This window comes from Aquarana catesbeiana, linkage group LG05, assembly GCF_042186555.1.
Source record: "Aquarana catesbeiana isolate 2022-GZ linkage group LG05, ASM4218655v1, whole genome shotgun sequence".
NCBI lineage: Eukaryota > Metazoa > Chordata > Amphibia > Anura > Ranidae > Aquarana > Aquarana catesbeiana.
The window spans coordinates 66518115-66540011 of NC_133328.1; the positions used below are offsets into that span (position 1 = coordinate 66518115).

Genomic DNA, 21897 nt, shown 5'->3' on the forward strand with positions numbered 1-21897 from the left:
AGAGTATCTAATCTGCCCATGAACGCACAGAATTCTAATTTCTCTAAACAAAATTCACATAAATACACAGTGTGAATTATACCTTTTAAAATGATTACATGCATTTATAGGCCCCATGCATAGCGTCACATTGGTGGTACAATGTAAAATTCAGGCCCAGAAGCCACAGGTGCTGCATACAGTTGCCCATGGAAATCAATGGCTGTAAGCAGGTAAACACTGCTACTGCACTCAAATGCATGACCCTGGATGCAGACTGCCTGCGTCTAGGAGAATATGTCCACACGCATGCACATGTTTATGCAAGTACCTGCAGAACTACCAGCAGCTTTACGTACTACCTGAAAATGCTACTCGTCTGTCTGTCATACTGATCCTCTTACTTCAATACCTTCTGAATCAACAACGTGGAACAGGTAATGACGCTACAACAGCCAGGCAACTAGCATTTTCAGAAGGAGATGGCAGCCTTAGTGAGATGGGTTTTCTTGAAAAAACTAAACCAAGGATTGTTTGGTTTGACACCGACAATGTAAAAGTCACGTGTTCAACAGAAGACTGCAGAGTACATTTCTGTGGTTTAGCTGATGGAATCATGAAAGGATCAAAGGAAATAGTATGAGGTTTTTTTCCTGTATAGAATGCTAAATAAAGAACACAAAGTACTACAGTATCTCACAAAAGTGAGTACACCCCTCACATTTTTGTAAATATTTTATTCTATCTTTTCATGTGACAACACTGAAGAAATGACACTTTGCTACAATGTAAAGTAGTGAGTGTACAGCTTGTATAACAGTGTAAATTTGCTGTCCCCTCAAAATAACTCAACACACAGCCAGTAATGTCTAAACCGCTGGGAACAAAAGTGAGTACACCCCTAAGTGAAAATGTCCAAATTGGGCCCAAAGTGTCAATATTTTGTGTGGCCACCATTATTTGCATAAGAAGCGAGCCAGCATGAAACTGGAGACCTGGGGCAGCGGTCATGGCACCTGCTTAAACTTAAACATAGCCAAGGATCAAGATAAAAAGAAGCTGCATACTCAGTTTGTTGTAAGTGATTACATCTTATATCACTAAACAGAAAAGTGCGCTGTCTCTTTAAATATCTCTTGCATCAAAAAGTTGGCCGTCATCTGCATGGACGACAGCCATGCAGACCAATTTGATGCAGTGTGTGGCGTATGGTCTGAGAACCGACAGGCTGATCCCCCAACCCTTCAACCTCTGCAACAATGCTAGCAGCACTCATAAGTCTATTTCCCAAAGACAAACTCTGGATATGACGCTGAGCACGCGCACTCAACTCCTTTTGTTGACCATGACTAGGCCTGTTCTGAGTGGAACCTGTTCTGTTAACCAGCTGTATGGTCTTGGTCACCGTGCTGCAGCTCAGTTTCAGGGTCTTGGCAATCTTCTTATAGCCTAGGCCAGTGATGGCAAACCTTGGCACCCCTGATGTTTTGGAGCTACATTTCCCATGATGCTCATGCACTCTGCAGTGTAGTTGAGCATCATGGGAAATGTAGTTCCAAAACATCTGGAGTGCCAAGGTTCGCCATCACTGGCCTAGGCCATCTTTATGTAGATCAACAATTCTTTTTTTTCAGATCTTCAGAGAGTTCTTTGCCATGAGGTGCCATGTTGAACTTCCAGTGACCAGTATGAGAGAGTGAGAGCGATAACACCAAATTTAACACACCTGCTCCCCATTCACACCTGAAACCTTGTAACACTAATGAGTCACATGACACCGGGGAGGGAAAATGGCTAATTGGGCCCTATTTGAAATTTTTCGCTAATTAATGGCTGTGTGTTGAGTTATTTTGAGGGGACAACAAATTTACACTATTACACAAGCTGTACACTCACTACTTTACATTGTAGCAAAGTGTCATTTCTTCAGTGTTGTCACATGAAAAGTAATAAAATATTTACAAAAATGTGAGGGGTGTACTCACTTTTGTGAGATACCTTATGTGTTATGTAATTTCCTAGATTTCATAGGAACAGTTTAGATCAGAATTTTTATATCTGTTCTGTGTAATGGTTTTGCACAGAGCATCCTGGATCCTCCTCTTCTCAGGTCCCCCACCGGCGCTCTTGGCTCCTCCCTCCTGCCAAGTGCCCCCATAGCAAGCAGTATACTATGGGGACACCCAAGCAGGCTTGCTCCCGAGCCGCTGCTCTGTGTAACTGGACAGCTCGGCCACCACCACTCTCTGCTCATTGGCTCACTGGTTGTGATTGACAGTAGCGATTGTCAATGGCTTCCGCTGCTGTCTCAGCCAATGAGGAGGAAGAGACCCGGGAGAGCCACTGCTCTCCTGCGCATCTCTGGATCAAGATGGAGCTCAGGTAAGTATTGGGGGGGCTGCCGCACACAGAGGATTTTTTACCTTCATGCATAGAAAACATGAAGGTATAAAACCTTGAGACTTTACAACCACTTTAAGCATTTTCAGCAGCAGATTTATTAACTATTGGTCACTACTGCATATCATTTATAAATGATTTGTTCACTTTTTGATGTGAGAGATATTTAAAGAGACAGCGCACTTTTCTGTTTAGTAATATAAGATGTAATCACTTACAGCAAACTGAGTATGCAGCTTCTTTTTATCTTTTTTAAATCTTTGGCTATGTTTAAAGTTTAAGTAGGTTCCATGATCGCTGCCCCAGGTCTCCAGTTTCATGCTGGCTCGCTTCTTTTGCAGCATCTTATGGAGCCACCCTTGCATGCAGGGACTAGCGTGTCTTTCTACACTGTGTTTATCAATAGAAACACACAGCCCCATAGCCTAGGATGGCAAGGCATAGGCTCCTGCTACTGTCAGTCAAATAATGTGAGGAGGGATCACGGGGCGTTGGCCCTTCTATAATATAGTCGTGGTAGCTGTATAATAAATTGTACAATCAGATTGTAGGTGTATTACCAGCTATAGGTTTTCTGTTTGACTAAGGTGGCCCTGTTGGTGAGAACTTTCTTTAATAACAGAAGGTGTTCCTGCTAGTTCCAAAAATGAACAGAACTCAGAATTTCAATTACAATACTGCCTGTTGGTGAAATATAGTATTGCAGATTGACAAACTCTTATGCAACCTGAATGGTTGGTCCACGAGGGAAGAGGGCCTCGTGGACCTGTAGAGGCTTCACTAGGTAAAGCAACCTGCGTTTGGCCTTTTGTAAGCTCTTATTCAGGATGTTGCAAAGCAAGCGGCACCAACACAAGATCTTCAGGGTGTCGAGTACTGGGCTGCATTGCATGAATTTACGGCAATTAGTCATTCCGACAGCATTGGATATTTCCTCCATTATCTTTTATATATTAAACTTAAAGTGACACTAAACTCTGGCTTAAAAACATATATATATTCAAGTATGTATTTGTAATTTAAAAAAGTCCCCCCCCACCCTATTTCTTTCAGCCTCCTCCAATTACTTTTTTTTTTTTGCTGCTGTGATCTGACTTCCTGTTAGAGTGACTACATTCATTCTCCATGATCCTACTCTATGCAGGTATGTAGCCACCCTCTCTTGTTCACTCCACATATGGACTAGGGACTATAGATTATGGAATTTGTAGTTTGCACAGAGCAGTGCACATGACCACAACTAATGTGCTCTGCTCGTTCCAAACAAATAAAAATAGGGGGAAAAGGACATTACAAAAAAAACAAAAAAACAGTAAGGGCTTATTTGCACTTGTGATTGAGGGGTGGTAAAACCCTGCAGTTGAGCCGCCATTTTAATGCCCCTCAACCACTCCCCCTATTGCTGCAGAGGCAGCAGCCGAAGACGCACACATGCCGTGGCAAGAATTATACCCCCTGCCACGTTACCGCTTGCCAAGCACAACCCATTCAAGTGAATGGGTTGCGCTGCAACAGCCCCACAAACCTGTACAATGCATGTAGATACGTGGTGGTTGTCTGGTATTTAGAGGGTTAAAGCAGGCAGTGAGGAGGCAATACAGCACCTCATCACTTGCCTGTCTATTGCTGTCTGAAGAGCGATACAAATGTAGATCATGCTTCAAACAGCAAAGCAAGTGTAAATGAGCCCTAAGAAACAATTTCATGAAAAATAGATTACAGGGCCATTAGGGAGTGGAGGTGTAAGGAGTACTTTTGTAGAATAAGGATGTCATTCAGCATCACTTTAAAACATTCCACAACAAAATGCCAAGCAGCGGATCCGAAGGATGGCACACTTACGTTTGATGTCATGGTGGATGACATTTTTGGAGTGTAGAAAGTCGAGCCCCTTTAGGATATGTTTGGTCACCCAAATGATTTCGAACTCTCGCAGAGGGCCGCAGCTCTCCAGCTTCTCCAGGACGGACCCTCCTTCCCCGGCCTCCATGTACAGGTGAACCATGTTGTTGCATAATACGGCTCCATATAACTCAGCGATGTTCTCGTGCTGAAACTGCACCTGAAACTCCACGTCAGCCGGCTTGAAGTGCTCCACCGGGATCTTTGGGAGAGAGAGAGAGAGAGAGAGAGAGAGAGGACAAACGTGAGTGGTGAAAATGGCATGTGATGAAGACAGTCGGGCATTGCTCATTGCTGGATTAATCAGGTATCATCCACCCTGCTTTTAAGGTGTGGTTATCTTCCTACAAGGAACGCCTATGGAGCTCATATCATCACATTGTATTCACAGCTCTATTTCATAACTCCTTCTAGCAACAACAATCCTCCGCAGGTAAACAAAGAAATGTGTTACATGAATGGAATAATTATATCAACTTATTAGCCTTTAGTCATCAAGAGCAATGTCCTGTAATCTAAAGCAGCATCTTGCTTTATCTCACTCTGTTCCAAATTATCTCAACTGATCAAAGAGGATTCTGCTTAAAGTGGAATTTTATCCATAACAACTTGATAAAGAAAAAAAAAAAATGTTCTTTAACAAGAAATATACATTCCACATTAATAATTATGCTACCAAAATTATTGTGTGCTGTAAACTGCCTCCAGCATTGGTCCTGTTTCTTCTTGCTGGAGGCTGCCATTTTGCTGAAGCCCAAAGCCCCCTGAGCAGCAGTAAATCTTTAGGCCGTCAACAGATCGGCCTCTATAAATTCAGCACAGGGCCCAAAAATAAAGAGCAACTGAGCATGTGCAGAGCGGAGTGAGACTGAATTTTAATCGATTCTTGCACTTATTTGTAGTGCTTTACATAGCTATACCTGCAAAAGGGGCCTGCCTGAAGTGATCTAGCAAGACTGCAGTGGCGGAACTTTCAGGGTCACACTTGCAACTGGGCCCTGCCGTTCTGCCGCTGTGGGGGGGGGCAAGACCCAGCATCTCCCCTGCACCTCTGGCTGTCAGTTTTAGTATGCAGGGGAGGAGGTGGGAGGTGGCAAATCGGCAGCTCTATGGTGCCGGTGAGCCGCGAGATCTCCCTGGGGCTAGTAGTTCTCTCTCCGATTGTATACAGTGGAGAGGGGAGGGGCCTCTGACCCGGGCATGTATCGGCTTCACTCTTCAGTGAGTCGGCTCTGCTTACACTGTTGCTGATACATGCCCGGGTCAGAGGCCCCTCCCCTCTCCACTGTATACAGTCGGGAAGAGAAATACAAGCCCCAGGAAGTTTTTATTGCCATCTGATCTCTGCTGCTTGCCCAGTGATTAGTCATCCAGACACGCCATACACTCTGTATATAAAGGGGTATACAAAGGGCAAATAGACTGTGCACTTTGCACTTAGAGCTTAGTAAATAAGGTAAAGCTAGTAAAGCTTTGCAAAAAATACCCAATTTGCAAAGTGCACAGTCTATTTGCATTTAGTAAATCAACCCCAACGAGTGAAAACGTACAGCTTTTCATTGCATGCTATTATTAGGTCTATGATCTACCAGAACACCCAAATCCTTCTCCACCACTGACTCCCCCAGCTGTTCTCCTCCTAGAATGTATTATTTATGTATGTTTTTATCCCCCAAGTGCATAACTTTACATTTATCAATATTCAACCTCATTTGCCACATAGTTGCCCAATTAACCCCTTGGCACTGGCCATATACGCAAATATGCGGCTTCTCCGCACCTGGTCCTTAGCGCCAAGGGGCTGCATATTTATGTTAATTGCCCCTAATATGCATGTGCCGAGAGCACGAGCACGCTGCACGCTCCCAACACAGTTATTGTCACTTTATCAAAAGCTCCCAATCGCAATAAGAGTTTTCGGACCACTTGACCTCCGTGACAGGCAGTCACGTGATCTTAAGCCGCGCCCCACCTCCCAGTGTCATAGACCTATTAAAGGGCACCAAGAGGTTAAACAATGCATTGACGTCAGCTTGTAAGTTGAGACATCCTGTATACACACACACACACACACACACACACACATACATACATACATATACACATATATATATATATATATATATATATATATATATATATACAGTGTACATACAGAGTATAGTATGTATATAGAGAGGTTTTATACACAGTGTACACAGATATACGGTCACATGACAATAATTATTGGCAGGATTAGGCATCAATCATCCCATGTTCCTGAACTTCTAAAGTTGGGATAGTAAGCAAATGTGCTGCATCATTGTTCTGCATTTCATGCGCATTTACATACTACTAATCTGTCAGCTATTTTCTGAACACTCATCTTCAGGAACATTTATTATGACAGTGCAAGGAGCGGTAGAAAGTAATAGCGCTGGGGAGTAAAACATAATAGTAACCTATGCAATTAAGGCTCCAGTCACACTTGTGTGACTTGTCATGCAACTTTGGAAATCAAAGTTGCATGACAAGTTGTTCCCCATGTTTCCCAATGATAACCATTCATATATGTGTGACTTAAAGTTGCACTTGGTCCAACTTTCATGCAACGTGAGGGCCAAAGACTTCAATCTTAACCTTCAAAAGTTGCATGAAAGCTGTACCTGAATGTTACACAATGCAACAGTTGACCATTATCATTGGTTAAAGCCAAAGTCCTATCCAAGTCGCACCCATCCAAAGTTGCGTCAAAGTTGCACTCCAAAGTTGGCACAACTTTGGAGTCCTACAAGTGTGAATGGAAACGAAAGCTGAACTCCAGACACAACTCCTCTCAATTAAATATATTCCTCAATAGCAACGAAAGATAAACAAACATTTACTTTGTGTGCACCAAATGCTTTTGCATACCCAGTTATTACCCTGTAAAAATAGTGATGTCATCATCACTGTGTTGTACATAGCCTGTGCAGAGAGCAGACCTGTGGGAGGGACCAGGCTCCACCCACTACAGACTGCCTGCAGAAAACTACAGGAGGGGTGGAGACAAGACCAGTCACCCTGCACAAGAAGAGAGATAAGCAGTGACCGGTCTATATCTGCACAGAGAGAAAGTCTCACACTGGATTACTGCTCAGATCTGGAAGAAATACACAAAGCACCCCAAGATTCAAATATGAATAATATACTACTCTTATATTTACACTATTTTTCCTTTTACCAGAGTTCAGCTTTAAATGAATCCCAGCTATAACAGACATTTGCTGATTGGTTTATATGGACTCATTCACCTTGATCTGTGCCCTTTGCTGATATCTCTAATATCCTGTGCTATATGCATTGTACTGCTACAATGGAAAGAACTGTATTTGAGCAATCATTCGATGAGGAAGTTTGCAGCAGACAAACTTCCTTGTACGGAAAGGTAAACAATAAAATACAGTATTATTTGTTTAATCGCATGAAGGGGAAGAAGACGAGGAAATAAATAGAGTTACTATTAAAACACTGATATGATCTCAGGAAAGTTGTGATATTTTGGGTTAGATTATATACATACCTACTGTATATCAAAGCTCTAGGTGCTTGTTTCCTCAACTAGCAAAAAGGAGGAGAACAGTTCTATAGGGGAGGAGTAGTAACAAGTATAGGCGCAACAACTCAGGATTCACATGAGATCAAAATTTACGTCTGCTGATACAAAATATCTGAATGAAGTTCATTGAATGGGAACAAAGATGATCAATAGTCAATATAGCAAACACAGGCTAATAAGTCTATGTGATGGAGAGGAGTTCTACTCTATAGCATTTCGTGAAGATTCAAACAAATCACGTGATTTAGCATGCATTTATGAAATGCACAAAAACCACGCTTGAAGTGCCATTCATTGTTAAAGGAGAAGTACGATCAAAGTTATTTTGGCTGTATTTCTCCTATGGATCACAGGATTGCCATTCGTTCTGCACTCCTGTGACCAGTTTTCAGCCAACAGCAGGCTAAAGTCCCCTGATGTCACTCAGGTAGTCTAGGCTCTGGATCGATCCTGACTTTAATGTTGGGATCCACCCAGAGGCCTGGACCAACAGCTGGCTCAGTCTCTAATTGAGCCACTAGGAGACTGAGCCAGCCATGCCTGCCCCCTCCACAGCCCAGTGCTCTAGTGAGTGCTGGAGGGGCACAGCAGAGAGCCAGTGATCAGCTGTCTTTAAAGCGGTTGTATACCTTTTTTTTTTTTAACTTTTACCTACAGGTAAAAGAAAAAAAAAAGGCTTTAAATCGCTCAGTTCTCGGTCTTAGATGCAGCTGGGATTGGTGCTGCATCCACCTAGGTGAGTATAAATGTGTTTGTAACCCTGAAACTTCTCTTTTAACACATTACAAACTCAACAAGGAGATGTGATTTTTTTGCAAAAAAAAAAAAAAAAAAAAACACATCTGCTTGAAGCTTAAAAAGTTGCATGAGCTATTTCACCGCATTTATCCCACATAGGGCACCCAATTGAAATTAAGGAGTGGCACATATGCGAGACACCTGCTGTCTTACGTCACATCATAGTCTGAAGGGGGCCTAAGGCTTAAATATACTAAGAAAAAAAAAAAAAAAAAAGCTCATGTGAGCATAGAGCATAGGGTGACTAAGCATACAAGTGTGAACAGGACATTTATAAAGAATGGGATTTTGCATGTGAAGTAGAGCTGCACGATTGTGGCTAAAATGAAAATCACGATTTTTTTTGCTGCTTAGGATAAAAATCACGATTCTCTTAACAATTCTTGCAGCATAATATCATCTTTCACATTATACAAAAAAAAAAAAAATGGGCTAACTTTACTGTTTAATTTTTTTTTTTTTATTTATTAAAGTGTATTTTTTTCCCCAAAAATTGCATTTGAAACACTGCTGTGCAAAAAATATTGCAACAACCACCAGTTTATTCTCTAGGGTCTCTGCTAAAAAACAAAAAAAAATTTATATATATATATATATATATATATTATATATATATATATATATATATATATATATAGTTTGGGGATTCTAAGTAATTTTCTAGCAAAAAATAATGATTTTAACTTGAAACCAACAACTGTCAGAAAAAGGTTTAGTCTTTAAGTGATTAAACCTCCCTCATTTACAGACCAAAGTTCATTCCTTTGATCTAAAGAACAAAAAAACTTTATAATGTTTATAGTTAGCTCAGCAGCTGAGGAATGTTGTGATACTTGGCAGACTGCCTGTTTTTGTTTTTTGACAGATGTCAGCTTGAGTAGAGAATTCTTTGCATAGAAAGAATGGGAAAATGCTTTGATAAGATTGCGAGGGGGAAAAAATTAAAGTTACGTACCGGTAACGTCTTTTCCTGTAGTCTTTCAGGACAGCCACAATAGAGAGATAGTCTCCTCCCCTTCCTCTGGAAACACTGCGCCAGCCCATAAAATCTCTCCTCCCCTGCCAGACCTCAGTTCTTTCAAGAGTACCTCCGGCCAGCTGGGGAGACACAAGAACACATTAATAACATACCAATCAATATCATTACCATATTGCGTTCTGGTCTTTAATAAGACCCCCCCAAGCTTAGGGTGGGTAACTAGGGCTGTCCTGAAAGACTACAGGAAAAGACGTTACCGGTACGTAACTTTAATTTTCCCTTTCCGTCATTTCAGGACAGCCACAATAGAGAGGATAATCGAGCACTTACCAATTAGGGTGGGACTACAGCTTGCAGAACTTTTCGCCCAAAAGCCTGCTCACCTGCCGCCACCAGGTCCACTCTGTAATGTCTAACGAAAGTGGAGTAGCTGGACCATGTCGCTGCCTTGCATATTTGCTCTGGCGTTGCTCCAGCCTTCTCTGCCTGGGAAGTTGCCACTGCTCTGATGGAGTGTGCCTTTATGCCTCTAGGGACCTCCTTCCCTGCTAAAGAATATGCCTGTCCAATAGCTAATCTAAGCCACCTGGCAATCGTGCGTCGGGACGCTCTGAGACCCTTTCTGGCCCCAGAAAATAAAATAAATAGAGAATCAGACTTCCTTATTGTTTTAGTCATCTCTAGGTATTGTAGGATACACCTCCTTACATCTAAAAAATGAAATTTTAGTTCCCTTTCACCTGAAGGATTGGGACAAAACGAGGGTAGGACTACTTCCTGGCTTCTATGAAAGCCTGACGCCACCTTAGGCAAAAAAGCTGGATCAGTCTTAAGGACTATCCTGTCTGGCAAAATAACACAAAAAGGAGGTCTAATTGATAACGCCTCAATTTCGCTGACCCTCCTGGCAGTTGTCACTGCAACTAAAAATACTGTTTTTAGGGTAAGTTCCCTTAACAGGCACTTGCCCAATGGCTCAAAGGGACTTCCCGTAAGGCTCTGTAAAACCAGAGATAGGTCCCACCCGGGAAAGGGAGGACCCCTGGTAGGTCTCTGTCTTGACAGTGCCTTAAAGAATCTGACCACCCATGGATTGGTAGCCAGAGACTTCTCCAGATAAGCACTGAGTGCTGAAACCTGACTTTTAAGGGTACCTACAGCTAAACCCTTGTCCGCTCCACACTGCAGAAATTCCAACGCAGCTACGGGACTCTGCACCGAGAAGGAGTTTTCTATGCACCATTTGTTGAAAAGGATCCAGACCTTTTTGTAAATCTTACGGGTCTCCTTTTTCCTACTGTTGAGGAGGGTAGAGATCAAGCTCTCTGAAAACCCCTTGGATCTTAATATACCCTCCTCAGTAGCCAGGCCGCTAATTTCCACTGCTGCACCTGTGGGCAGAGGACTGGACCCTGCGACAGAAGATCCTTTCGAGGTGGAAGGAAAAGGGGAGGTTCAGCTGCTAACTGACTGAGGATTGAAAACCATGCCCTTTTCGGCCAATGTGGAGCTACCAGAATAAGAGAGGTGCTCTCTAATTGAAACTTCCTCAGAACCGCCGGTAATAGTACCGGAGGAGGGAAGGCATAACATGTCCTGAAATGCCAATTCTGAGATAATGCGTCCACCCCCAGTGCTCCTTCCCCTGCGTTTAGGGAGAAAAAACAGGGGGTTTTCGCGTTGTCTTTTGAAGCGAAAAGATCCACTTCCGGGGGTCCCCATTTCTCGGATATGAGATTGAAAACCTCCTGGTTGAGGGCCCAATCTCCTTCCTTTAGACTCCTCCGGCTGAGAAAATCTGCGATTATATTCCTCTCCCCTCTCAGAAAAACCGCTGAGAGTGAGAGAGTGTTGGACTCGGCCCAGCTTAGAATGTCTTCTGCTAGGGCCAGCAGACTTCCGCTCCTGGTGCCTCCCTGCTTGTTTATATAGGCCACGGTGGATGAGTTGTCCGACCGTACCTGTACATGGTGGCCCTGGAGTTCCTTTTTGAAGAATCTGAGGGCTAGGCCTACTGCCCTCAGCTCTTTCCAGTTGGAAGACCTCTGCAGCTCGTCGCCCTTCCATGTGCCCTGCGCTAGAAGGGATCCCAGATGTGCCCCCCAGCCCTTGCCACTTGCATCCGTGGTTACGATCTGCGGGACTGGGATGAGCCACAGACGTCCCTGTGACAAGTTCACTTCCTTCCTCCACCACCAAAGAGATCTCTTTATTTGATGGGGAACCTGTACTAAGGTGTCTAGATCCCTCTGACTGTGGTCCCATACTCTTAGTACATATGATTGTAGGGGGCGAAAATGTAATCCTGCCCACTGCACTGCTGGAAGAGTAGAAGTTAGAAGGCCTAATGTTGACATTATGGACCTCTTGGACACCAGATGGTTGCACTGGAGGGAGAAAACTGCTCTGTCCAGTTTTAGAATTTTTTCCCTTGGAAGAAAAACTCTCAAGAGCGTAGTGTCCAGCAGGTACCCTAGGTACACAATGCGCTGTGAGGGAATGAGACTGGACTTTTCTAAGTTCAGCAGCCACCCCAAACCTGTTAGAACCCTCTTGGTTAGATCGAGGTCCATGATCAACTGTTCTGGGGATACTGCAAAAAGAAGCAGGTCGTCCAGATAGGCTATAACTGATACCCCCTGGAGTCGCAGGAAGGCCAACGCCTCTGCCAGTACCTTTGTGAATATGCGGGGCGAGGAGGATAGCCCGAAGGGCAGTGCTTGAAACTGCAGATGCAGTATTGTGCCCTGCAGGTCTACTGCTAAACGGAGGAACCTCTGGGAGGTTTCTGCGATAGGGACGTGTAAATATGCGTCTCTGAGATCCAGAGACACCATATAACAGTTGTGTGGTAACAGGGCCCTGACCGTAAAGATTGACTCCATGCGGAATCTTTTGTAGCAAATTGACCTGTTTAAGGGTTTTAAATTCAGAATCAATCTGAATTTTCCCGAGGGCTTCTTCACCACAAATACGTGGGAATAGAACCCCTCTCCTTCCTGCCCCCTTGGTACTCTGTGAACTACGTTCAGAATCTCCAGTTCCTTCAGGGCGTCCACCAAAGCTTCGGCCTTTGCTGTGCAGCTGGGAAGCTTCGTAACAAGGAACCTTTGCGGGGGTGGCCTTGAGAATTCCAAGAGATACCCCCTTCTTATGACCCCCAGGATGAATCGATTGGGTGAGAGGGTCTCCCACTGTGGAAGGAAGGCCCCCAGTCTTCCTCCCACCGTCCCTAGAGAGTCATTGATCTTTACGGGCCTTCTCAGGAGGGCGAAAAATCGCCCCTCCTCTGCCCTTGCCTCTTTGGCCCCAAGTTTTCTTCCCTTGCTTGGGAGATTCCTTGCCTTTTTTCGGACGAAACCCCTTTCTCGTCTGAGCTGGGGCTTTCCTCTTAGGCGGAAAGGACTTCTTTTTGTCCGCTGTACGGTCTAAGACCGTCTCTAAACCAGGGCCAAAGAGTAGATCACCTGTCAGGGGTATCCCGCACAATTTAACCTTGGAGGCGGTGTCCCCCGGCCAAGTTTTCAGCCAGAGCGCTCTTCTGGCCGAATTCGCCAGCGCCGCTGATCTGGCCGACATACGGACTGACTCTGCTGAGGCGTCTGCAATGTATGCGATTCCTCGCAGAATCGTGGGGAACGAGGCTAGGATAGTCTCCTTGGCTGTGCCAGCTTCAATGTGCTCCTGAATCTGGAAAAGCCAGTGCTCTAAATTGCGGGCTACGACCGTAACAGCCATTTCTGGCTTTAAGTTACCCACAGTTGAGTCCCACGTCTTTTTTAGAAGTGAGTCTATCCTTTTGTCCATGACATCCGACAAGGCCCCCATATCCTCGAATGCCAGGTCTGTGTGCCTAGAGACCTGAGAGAAGGCGGCATCCAACTTGGGATTTTTATTCCAAATGGACACTGGATCCTCTGAAAATGGAAACCTTCTTTTAAAGGGAGCTAGAAAAAAAGGGTTTCCTCTCAGGATCCTGCCACTCCTTCTTAATCGTTTCCACCAGAACTTCATGTACTGGAAAAACTTTTCTTTTTTGATCTCCCAAGCCCTTATACATAAGGTCGTGGAGAGATGGGGGTTTTTTTATCCTCGTGTATCCCGAGGGTTGTATATATTGCCCCCAAGAGATCTTCCACCTCATCCAGGGACAATTTATACCTGGAGATTTTCCTGGACTCCCCGTCCTGGTCCTCCCCTTCTGATTCCTCATGGGAATCAGACGTGCCACTGTCCGGTTGCCTCCGCTCCACCCCGGAAGGGCCTGACATCTCCTCTGCCATAACTAAATTGGTAGATCTGGCAGGTGCAGAGCCCTGAGCATGAGGCGGGGTTGTGTCCTGCTGAATGGGTTTAGAGGGAAGCTTGAACGTCTCAAACAAGGTTTTAAAAGATGAAAAGGTGGATGACAACTCTTTCACAGAAGCTGCCAACCCACAAAACCTTAGTCCATGCTTCCCCTAAACTGTCTCTACAAGAGGCACACTTCCTTTTAGAGACATGAGTGGACTTTGTTTTTTCTGTAGATTTCTGAAAATACATACAAAAAAACACATATTACTTTCAGCAAGTTTAAGTGGAAACAACCCTGGGGGTGTACCAGAACCACCTTAAGGGAACTGCGCTCACCCCCCCACCCCCTGACCACCCAGGGGGACTGCCCTCCCTCTAAGTAAGGAACCATACATGAGGGAGAGCAAACCTTAGATAGAGAGGACCCCTCCCCAGGGAACTCTTACCTTTGGAAGGCTGGAGACAGCGTCCGTATGAGCTGCAGCATCTGCCTCAGACATGACTGCAGGTGGTTGCCTGTGTAGAGTCTCACACTGTGTACATGTGAACCGACTCACTCCAGCCTGAGCCCGGCCCCCTATCAGCCCCGCGACCCGGAACCGGAAGTCGCGGGTCAAAGGGAAAGCGTCCGCCCCCCCCCGCCGGAAATGACGTCACCCGTCGTCCGGCCCGCTGGTTCCAAACTTTTGCGGCCTGTATAGATACAGGGGAGAGCGGACTGTCTCCATGCTGCGGCCCTGTGGACGCGATAGGGGTCCCCCACGACCTGATGCCGCGCTCGGCAAGGAAGGGGTGGCTTCAGCTGCGGTAAGTACCGCCACTCTTCATCCTGGAAGCCCCTGCTTCCCTAGGGATGATTTTTTTAAAAAAGAGGCCACAGTCTCCCTGACTGCACCCGGCCTGGTTCCTCTGCACAGTGTCTCCCCACCGGAGGAAACACTAATAACTGAGGTCTGGCAGGGGAGGAGAGATTTTATGGGCTGGCGCAGTGTTTCCAGAGGAAGGGGAGGAGACTATCTCTCTATTGTGGCTGTCCTGAAATGACGGAAAGGGAAAAATTGCGATAACAATTCTTAACGATTAATCGTGCAGCTCTAATGTGAAGTGTAGTGTGTCGTAGAAAAACAAGAAGAAAACCCTGAATTGTGAATTTGGGGGGTGGGGGGGGTTAGGGAAGGGGACAATGTACCGCCATAAAGCACACAGTAGAATTTTATTCACATGTTCATAGAGAAATAATCATTTGCCAGGAGTAGAGAAAGATCATTTGCCAGAACATTCAATAATACCATTATGGATAAATTTCGTAAAAAAAAAAAAAAAAAAAAAAAAAAAAAAAAACCTGAAAAATCCTGTTAGATTCCCATGCCAGTGTTTTGAATCCAACATTTGATTTTGTGATGTGCATGTGCTTTACAATAAATATGTCTGAACTACAGTCACAGTTATGCCGCGTACACACGGTTTTCCGACGTGAAATGTTCGATGGGAGCTTGTTGTCAGAAATTCCGACCGTGAGTACACAATTCCGATGCACAAAGTTCCACGCATGCTCGGAATCAAGCAGAAGAGCCGCACTGGCTATTGAACTTCATTTTTCTCAGCTCGTCGTATGCGATGTATGTCACCGCGTTCTTGACGTTCGGAATTTCCAACAAGATTTGTGTGACCGTGTGTATGCAGGACAAGTTTGAGCCAACATTCATCCGAAAAAAAAACACGGATTTTGTTGTTGGAATGTGCGATCGTGTGTACGTGGCATTAGAATTCCATCTTTTTCTCAATTTTCAAAACCTTTCCATCCTCCTCCTTCTATTTTCCTTGTCACTCAAGTCAAAAACAGTCGTCTATTTGACCCCAATTAATGCTTAGATAATTAAACACACGTTCTGAAAACTTATTTTTTCTAACAAAATTCTCCTGGTTTGGTGGCCAGCTTTAGCCAGCAGGTATGAAAATGGACCCCTGACCCCCATGCAGTGCGTTGGCTTGGTGTGATGATGTTCTACACCAGGGGTCTCCAAACTCTCTAAACGAAGGGCCAGTTTACGGTCCTTCAGACTTTAGGGGGGCTGGAATGTGGCCAGTGGAAGTAGAGAATGCCCCTGTGTCAATGTTAGTAAACAATGCTCCATCATTGGTATCAGGGGAAGGAATTGTGACCCATCATTGGTGTCAGGAATGATGCCCCACTTTTGGTGTCAGGAATGATGTCCCACTTTTGGTGTCAGGAATGATGCCCCACTTTTGGTGTCAGGAATGATGCCCCACTTTTGGTGTCAGGAATGATGTCCCACTTTTGGTGTCAGGAATGATGTCCCACTTTTGGTGTCAGGAATGATGTCCCACTTTTGGTGTCAGGAATGATGTCCCACTTTTGGTGTCAGGAATGATGTCCCACTTTTGGTGTCAGGAATGATGCCCCACTTTTGGTGTCAGGAATGATGCCCCACTTTTGGTGTCAGGAATGATGCCCCACTTTTGGTGTCAGTCTGAGAAATACTGCCTCATATCAGTAGGAGGAATAATGCCCCATTATTAATGTCAGTGGGAGGAATATTGCCCTCAGGGCCAGATAATGGCAAGCAAAGGGCCTCATCTGGTCCCCGGGCCACAATTTGGAGAACACTGTTCTACACCAAAAGCACACAGAAGAGGGAAACAATGCTACCACAGCAATAGAAGCTTGTATTTAGTGTTCTCGCCTTACCACAGGAAGTGTATAGGGACCACAGAAACTGGCAGGATCACCAGGTAAATACTATATCTTTACTTCTAATACGTTTAAAAGACATGCACTACTATTGCATATAAGTACTACAAAAGGAACTATTTATGAATAATCATTTTTCAGCATACAAGCCTGTTATGAAATTTTTAGCCTCCAGCATTAAAAACGCTTAAAATATATTCTCTCTTTTTGATTGTTGAAGTGGTGCCAGTTACTGCATGAAACCTCATTTTAACTTAATATACGATAAGGCAGCTGGATCTATCCGGCTCTCAGTAGTTAGCATTTTGTTGTGTTACCACTTGAGTTTTCAGTAAAATCATTTTTATGGAAAAAAAAAAAAAAAAAAAAAAAAAAAAAAAAAGGAAAAAAGGGGGAGGACAAACATCCAGTTTGATGAAAACATGATTGCAGTAACCTACCAGCTTACACGCCATTCTCTTTCTGGTCGCTGTATCCTGTGCCAAGTGGACTTTCCCAAAAGCCCCCCTGGGGATTAACTCTGAGCCGTGGCTCTGGTATGTCATCTTCCATGGAAATAGCAGCACGTCGCTGTCTGTCTGGTATCGCCCATCCTTGATGGTGAGCATCTAGAGGAGAGAGATTAAATATTCATTTCTGTCTCTTACCTATTCATCTTTGGCAATATATCAACACTTACTGTGCATACTTCTCTATTAGAACTAAGAAAGAGACTTTATATATATAATGATAAAAATACTGTCACAGTAACAATTATAATAAAAAATGCATAACTAAAAACTGGAGTTTTTTTTTTTTTTTTCACTATATCAAAGTCAAGATAAAAGAAATCACCAAAAAGCATAGATATTGATACATGAGTGTTATGTATAGAGGTATACAAGGTTCAAAATCAAAACAGTGTCACACAGTTATAAATACTGTATTGTGAGTGAGAAATGCAAGAATTCGGTGAGTGTAAAAAGATGTCCGCTTGGTGACTTCAGACTGTAGGCGTATTGCGGCTGAGTGCAGGGTGTACCAAGATGGCCATTACGGAACGTTACGGAAGATTTGATGGGTCGCCTAATCGGACAGAACACCGCCCATCAGTGCTGCATATTAGTGCCTCTTCATCAGTGCCGTTCAGTGTTGCCTCATTAGTGCCCATCAGTAAAGGAGAAAACTAATGTAGCACCCTGATGTTTAGGCAGGGTTGCTAGTAAATTTACCTGCCAGGTATAGTTGCCTTGGCCAATTGATAGGAGATCAATTGATTCCACCCCAATTCTGGAATTGCTGCACTTCTCTCTTCTGTCACTAGATAGCCAGTTATCTGGTGGCATTAGACAAGACAAGGGCATTGCAACAGGTTAGGAATAGATGGAACATCTCAGCTAATGGGCAGGGATCTTCTTGGGTCCCTTGGCCTTCTAGGAGAGCCTATTTATTTGGGTGAGGTCAGGTAATCGTGGTTCTGTGCCACCTGGACGGCTGTCTGGCTGGACGTGTGTTGTGCTGCCCCGGGCTGCTAGGCCAGAGCCTGAGGCCTATCCCATGGACATCTGGCTGCTAGGCTGTCTGAGGGCCTATCCAGAAGCAAGAGAGTAGCGTAGGGTTGGGATTGTGGCTTGCAGTCCAACCAGTAGTGACGGTTCTGCCGGCCGAAGAACCTGTCGTGGTCGGAGGTAGAGGGGAAGCTGTTACCACTTAGTGACCATCCACCTTATTACCAGGGACCACTGTGAGTAGCTGAAGCAAGTACCAGAGCAGTATGCTCACCAACCGGGGACAGTGAAGGATTGGGAAACTTCAGCAGATGTCAAGCCAGGGACCCAGCCAGGGGAGGTGACGCTTGCAGAGCAGCCTTGTGTGCCAAGCCAGGGACCGAGCAGGCCAGTGGGGTGACGCTTGAGGAGTATCTTGGATGCCAAGCTAGGGACCCAGCAGGGAAGCGGGGGTGACGCTTGAGAAAGATACCAAGAGAGCAGGTTGGAAGAGCTCAAGAGATCCAGTGGCAGTGGATCAGCAAGTCTAGTGAGAGAGACTGGGAGCTCAGTTGAGTGAAGATCTACAATAGGAGATTGTAGAGGAAGTGAAAGAGTTCATTGTAACCTTTATTAGAAACTGTTCAAGATTGTTGCCATAGGAGACAGCGTGTCTACACATGCAGATGTGGTCCCCGGCTGGGTGCCTTTCCCTGCATGGCTGTTCACCCTTTAGAAGTCTCAGAGTCTGCCAATTAACATTGCAAACCCTAACAGCCCTAAACCCTCTCTCCCACAGTTCTGTTAAGAGAAAATAACTTTACATTCAAGAAGTGTCTGGCGCCCATAAATCTACCTTGCATTACAACCACCATGCCTGGTAACCCACTCTACACAGAAGGATGTCAGCTGTCCCTAACTCTGGAGGTTCTCATTAGACCAAAGGGAACCCGGGACTTGGCTACACTTATTTACAACATTTTATAACAAAAATGAAGAAAAACTTTTATTTTTGTCAAAATTTTGGGTCTTATTTTTATTATCTCTTTAGCAAAAAACAAACAAAAAATTGTGGTGATTAAATACAACCAAAAGAAAGCTTGGTTTGTGGTAAAGAAAATTATCATTTGGGTACAGTATTGCATGACCGCGCAATTTTCATTCAAAGTGTGACAATGCTGAAAGCCAAAAATTGGCCTGGGCAGGAAGGGGTGAAAGTGCCCAGTATTGAAGTGGTTAAGGAAGGTTCCATGGCAGCGGGCTCATTTGCCTCAGAAGGAATAGCTGTGGAGCTCCTCGCCCTCCCGCCCTGTTTTATGTCCCAGCCTTTATTGTGTGACTTTTTAATTAAGGGGGGAAAACAAAATCTAATTGTATTTTTCCTGGATTTTAGTGACTAGATGAATTTATTTATTAACCACTTAAGGACCGAGCCTCTTTTTCAGATTTGATGTTTACAAGTTAAAAGCTGTTTTTTTGCTAGAAAATTACTTAGAACCCCCAAACATTATACATTCTTTTTCTAACACCCTAGAGAATAAAATGTTGGTCGTTGCAATACTTTGTCACACCGTATTTGCGCAGCGGTCTTACAAGCGCACTTTTTTTTTAAGAAAATACACTTTGAATTAAAGACAACAGTAAAGTTAGCCCAATTTTTTTTTATATTGTGAAAGATAACGTTATGCCGAGTAAATTGATACCCAACATGTCATGCTTCAAAATTGCGCCCGCTTGTGGAATGGCGACAAACTTTTACCCTTAAAAATCTCCATAGGTGACGTTTAAAAAATTCTACAGGTTGCATGTTTTGAGTTACAGAGGAGGTCTAGGGCTTTTTTTATTATTTTTTTATGTATTTTTATTATTTTTTGATTATTGCTCTCGCTTTACCAATCATGGCGATACCTCACATGTGTGTTTTGAACACCGTTTTGATATGTAGGCGTTACTCACGTATGAGCTTCTGCACGCGAGCTTGGCGGCACGGGGCGCATTTAAATTTTTTTTTTTTATTTTTCTTATTTATTTTACCTTTTATTTTTACACTTTTTTTTTTTTTAAAGGTGTCACTTTTATTCCTATTACAAGGAATGTAAACATCCCTTGTAAAAGAAAAAAAAGCATGACAGGACCTCTTAAATATGAGATCTGGAGTCAAAAGACCTCAAATCTCATATTTACACTAAAATGCAATAAAAAAAAAAAAAAAAAAAAAATGTTGTCATTTAAAAAAAAAAAAAAAAAAAAAAAAAAAAAATATATATGTCTCTTTAAGAGCTATGGGCAGAAGTGGCGTTTTGACGTCGCTTCCGCCCTGCAATGGTATGGAAACGGATGGGGGCCATCTTCCCCTCACTCGTCTCCATACCCAGCAAGGGACAACATCCGATCGCCTCCGCTGCTGCCGACAGCTCTGGTAAGCGGCGGAGGGCACCTGAGTGCGGCGGGAGGGGGGGGGGTCCCCTCTCCCACCGCGATAAAAGTGATATCGCTGCGAATCCGCCGCAGAGACCACCATTATCGGAAAATGGACCGAAGAAGAGGATAGTGGGGTTTGGCAGCTAGCTGCTGCCATAACAATGATATTCCGCTTCAAAAGTTAGGACATATCGTTGTGTTTTTTCATGATGGGAAAACTGCACAGCATTTCACTTGCAGAGACATGAGCTTACATCCGTTTTCATGTACATTTTAGTGAGTTTTTATGCATACTGATATTAGTTTTCATGTGCATCAGTTATGTGCCCTGTTCATAGACATTGCAGATCCCTGTGCAGAAAAACATCCACACGGTGTGGCGTGAACAGGGCACATAGAGAACCATTGTTTTCTTTGAGCCCTTGCAGAAAAACGGACGGCTCTGCACCATGGTATGAATGAAGCCTTAAGAATTTTCAAAGCTATAGCAGGCAATGAGTGCAGAGCCCCTTCAGATATTTGCTTGTGCAGAGCTATTCTCTAAATCTCTATATAAATGAAACATTAAATGAAAGAAAAAAAAAAAAAAAAAAAAAGGAGTTTGCCATTGCAGACCTTCTGAAGATGCTAGTTGCCTGCCCTTCCTCAAGGTAGCTTTGCCCTAAACTTCCTATACATAGGATGCAGCGTGGTTTATGTCAAGAGCCTGAAAAGTTAAGTTATGGGAAAGCTAACTGGCTAATTATGATGCAATTGGAGAATAAACACACAGCGATCATAAGCATTGACGCATCAAACCGTCAGCAGATGAGGTGAGATATTCCGTGTGAAGCAACAAACACGAATGCTGGTACTAGGTGTGGTGTGTATACAATTTAGCCCACGGCAAGACAGCAGTTTCCGATTGTAAACATCACTCTGTGTGTAGACACTCTTCCAACAGAAAGCTCAGTGCTAACTTCACAATGGGGTCAATTTACTAAAACTGGAGAGTGCAAAATCTGGTGCAGCTGTGCATGGTAGACAATCAGCTTCTAACTTCAGCTTGTTCAACTAAGCTTTGATAATAAAACCTGGAAGCTGATTGGTTTCTATGCAAAGCTGCACCAGATTTTCCACTCTTCAGTTATAGTAAATAAACCCCTGTGTTTTATTTATCAGTGCAGGCAGTGGTTGTTAAAGTAGGACAGCTAGGTTAAAATAGAGATTATATCAGTGAGGGCTTCACGGGGGCTAATGTTTGCACGACTACCTTTGTAAGAATTTCAGCAGCTGAATTATGAAAGTTTTATTACTAATTGGGGCAAACGTGAGCTTATAGTGTGGTTTCTTAACCACTTAAACACCACGTCTCTTTCTGAGATTTGTT

At 43.9% G+C, this 21897-nt stretch overlaps 1 protein-coding gene across 1 annotated transcript in view; it reads right to left on the minus strand.

Annotated features, from left to right (window-relative positions):
* Positions 1–21897, minus strand: part of MAP3K8 (mitogen-activated protein kinase kinase kinase 8) — a 49278-nt gene that overhangs the window by 10535 nt on the left and 16846 nt on the right. Inside the window, exons 3-4 of the mRNA XM_073629845.1 lie at positions 17082–17249; positions 4222–4483 (exon numbers count right to left, since the gene is read on the minus strand). Coding sequence (XP_073485946.1) covers positions 4222–4483; positions 17082–17249 — 430 coding nt within the window. The remainder of the gene's footprint in view (positions 1–4221; positions 4484–17081; positions 17250–21897) is intronic.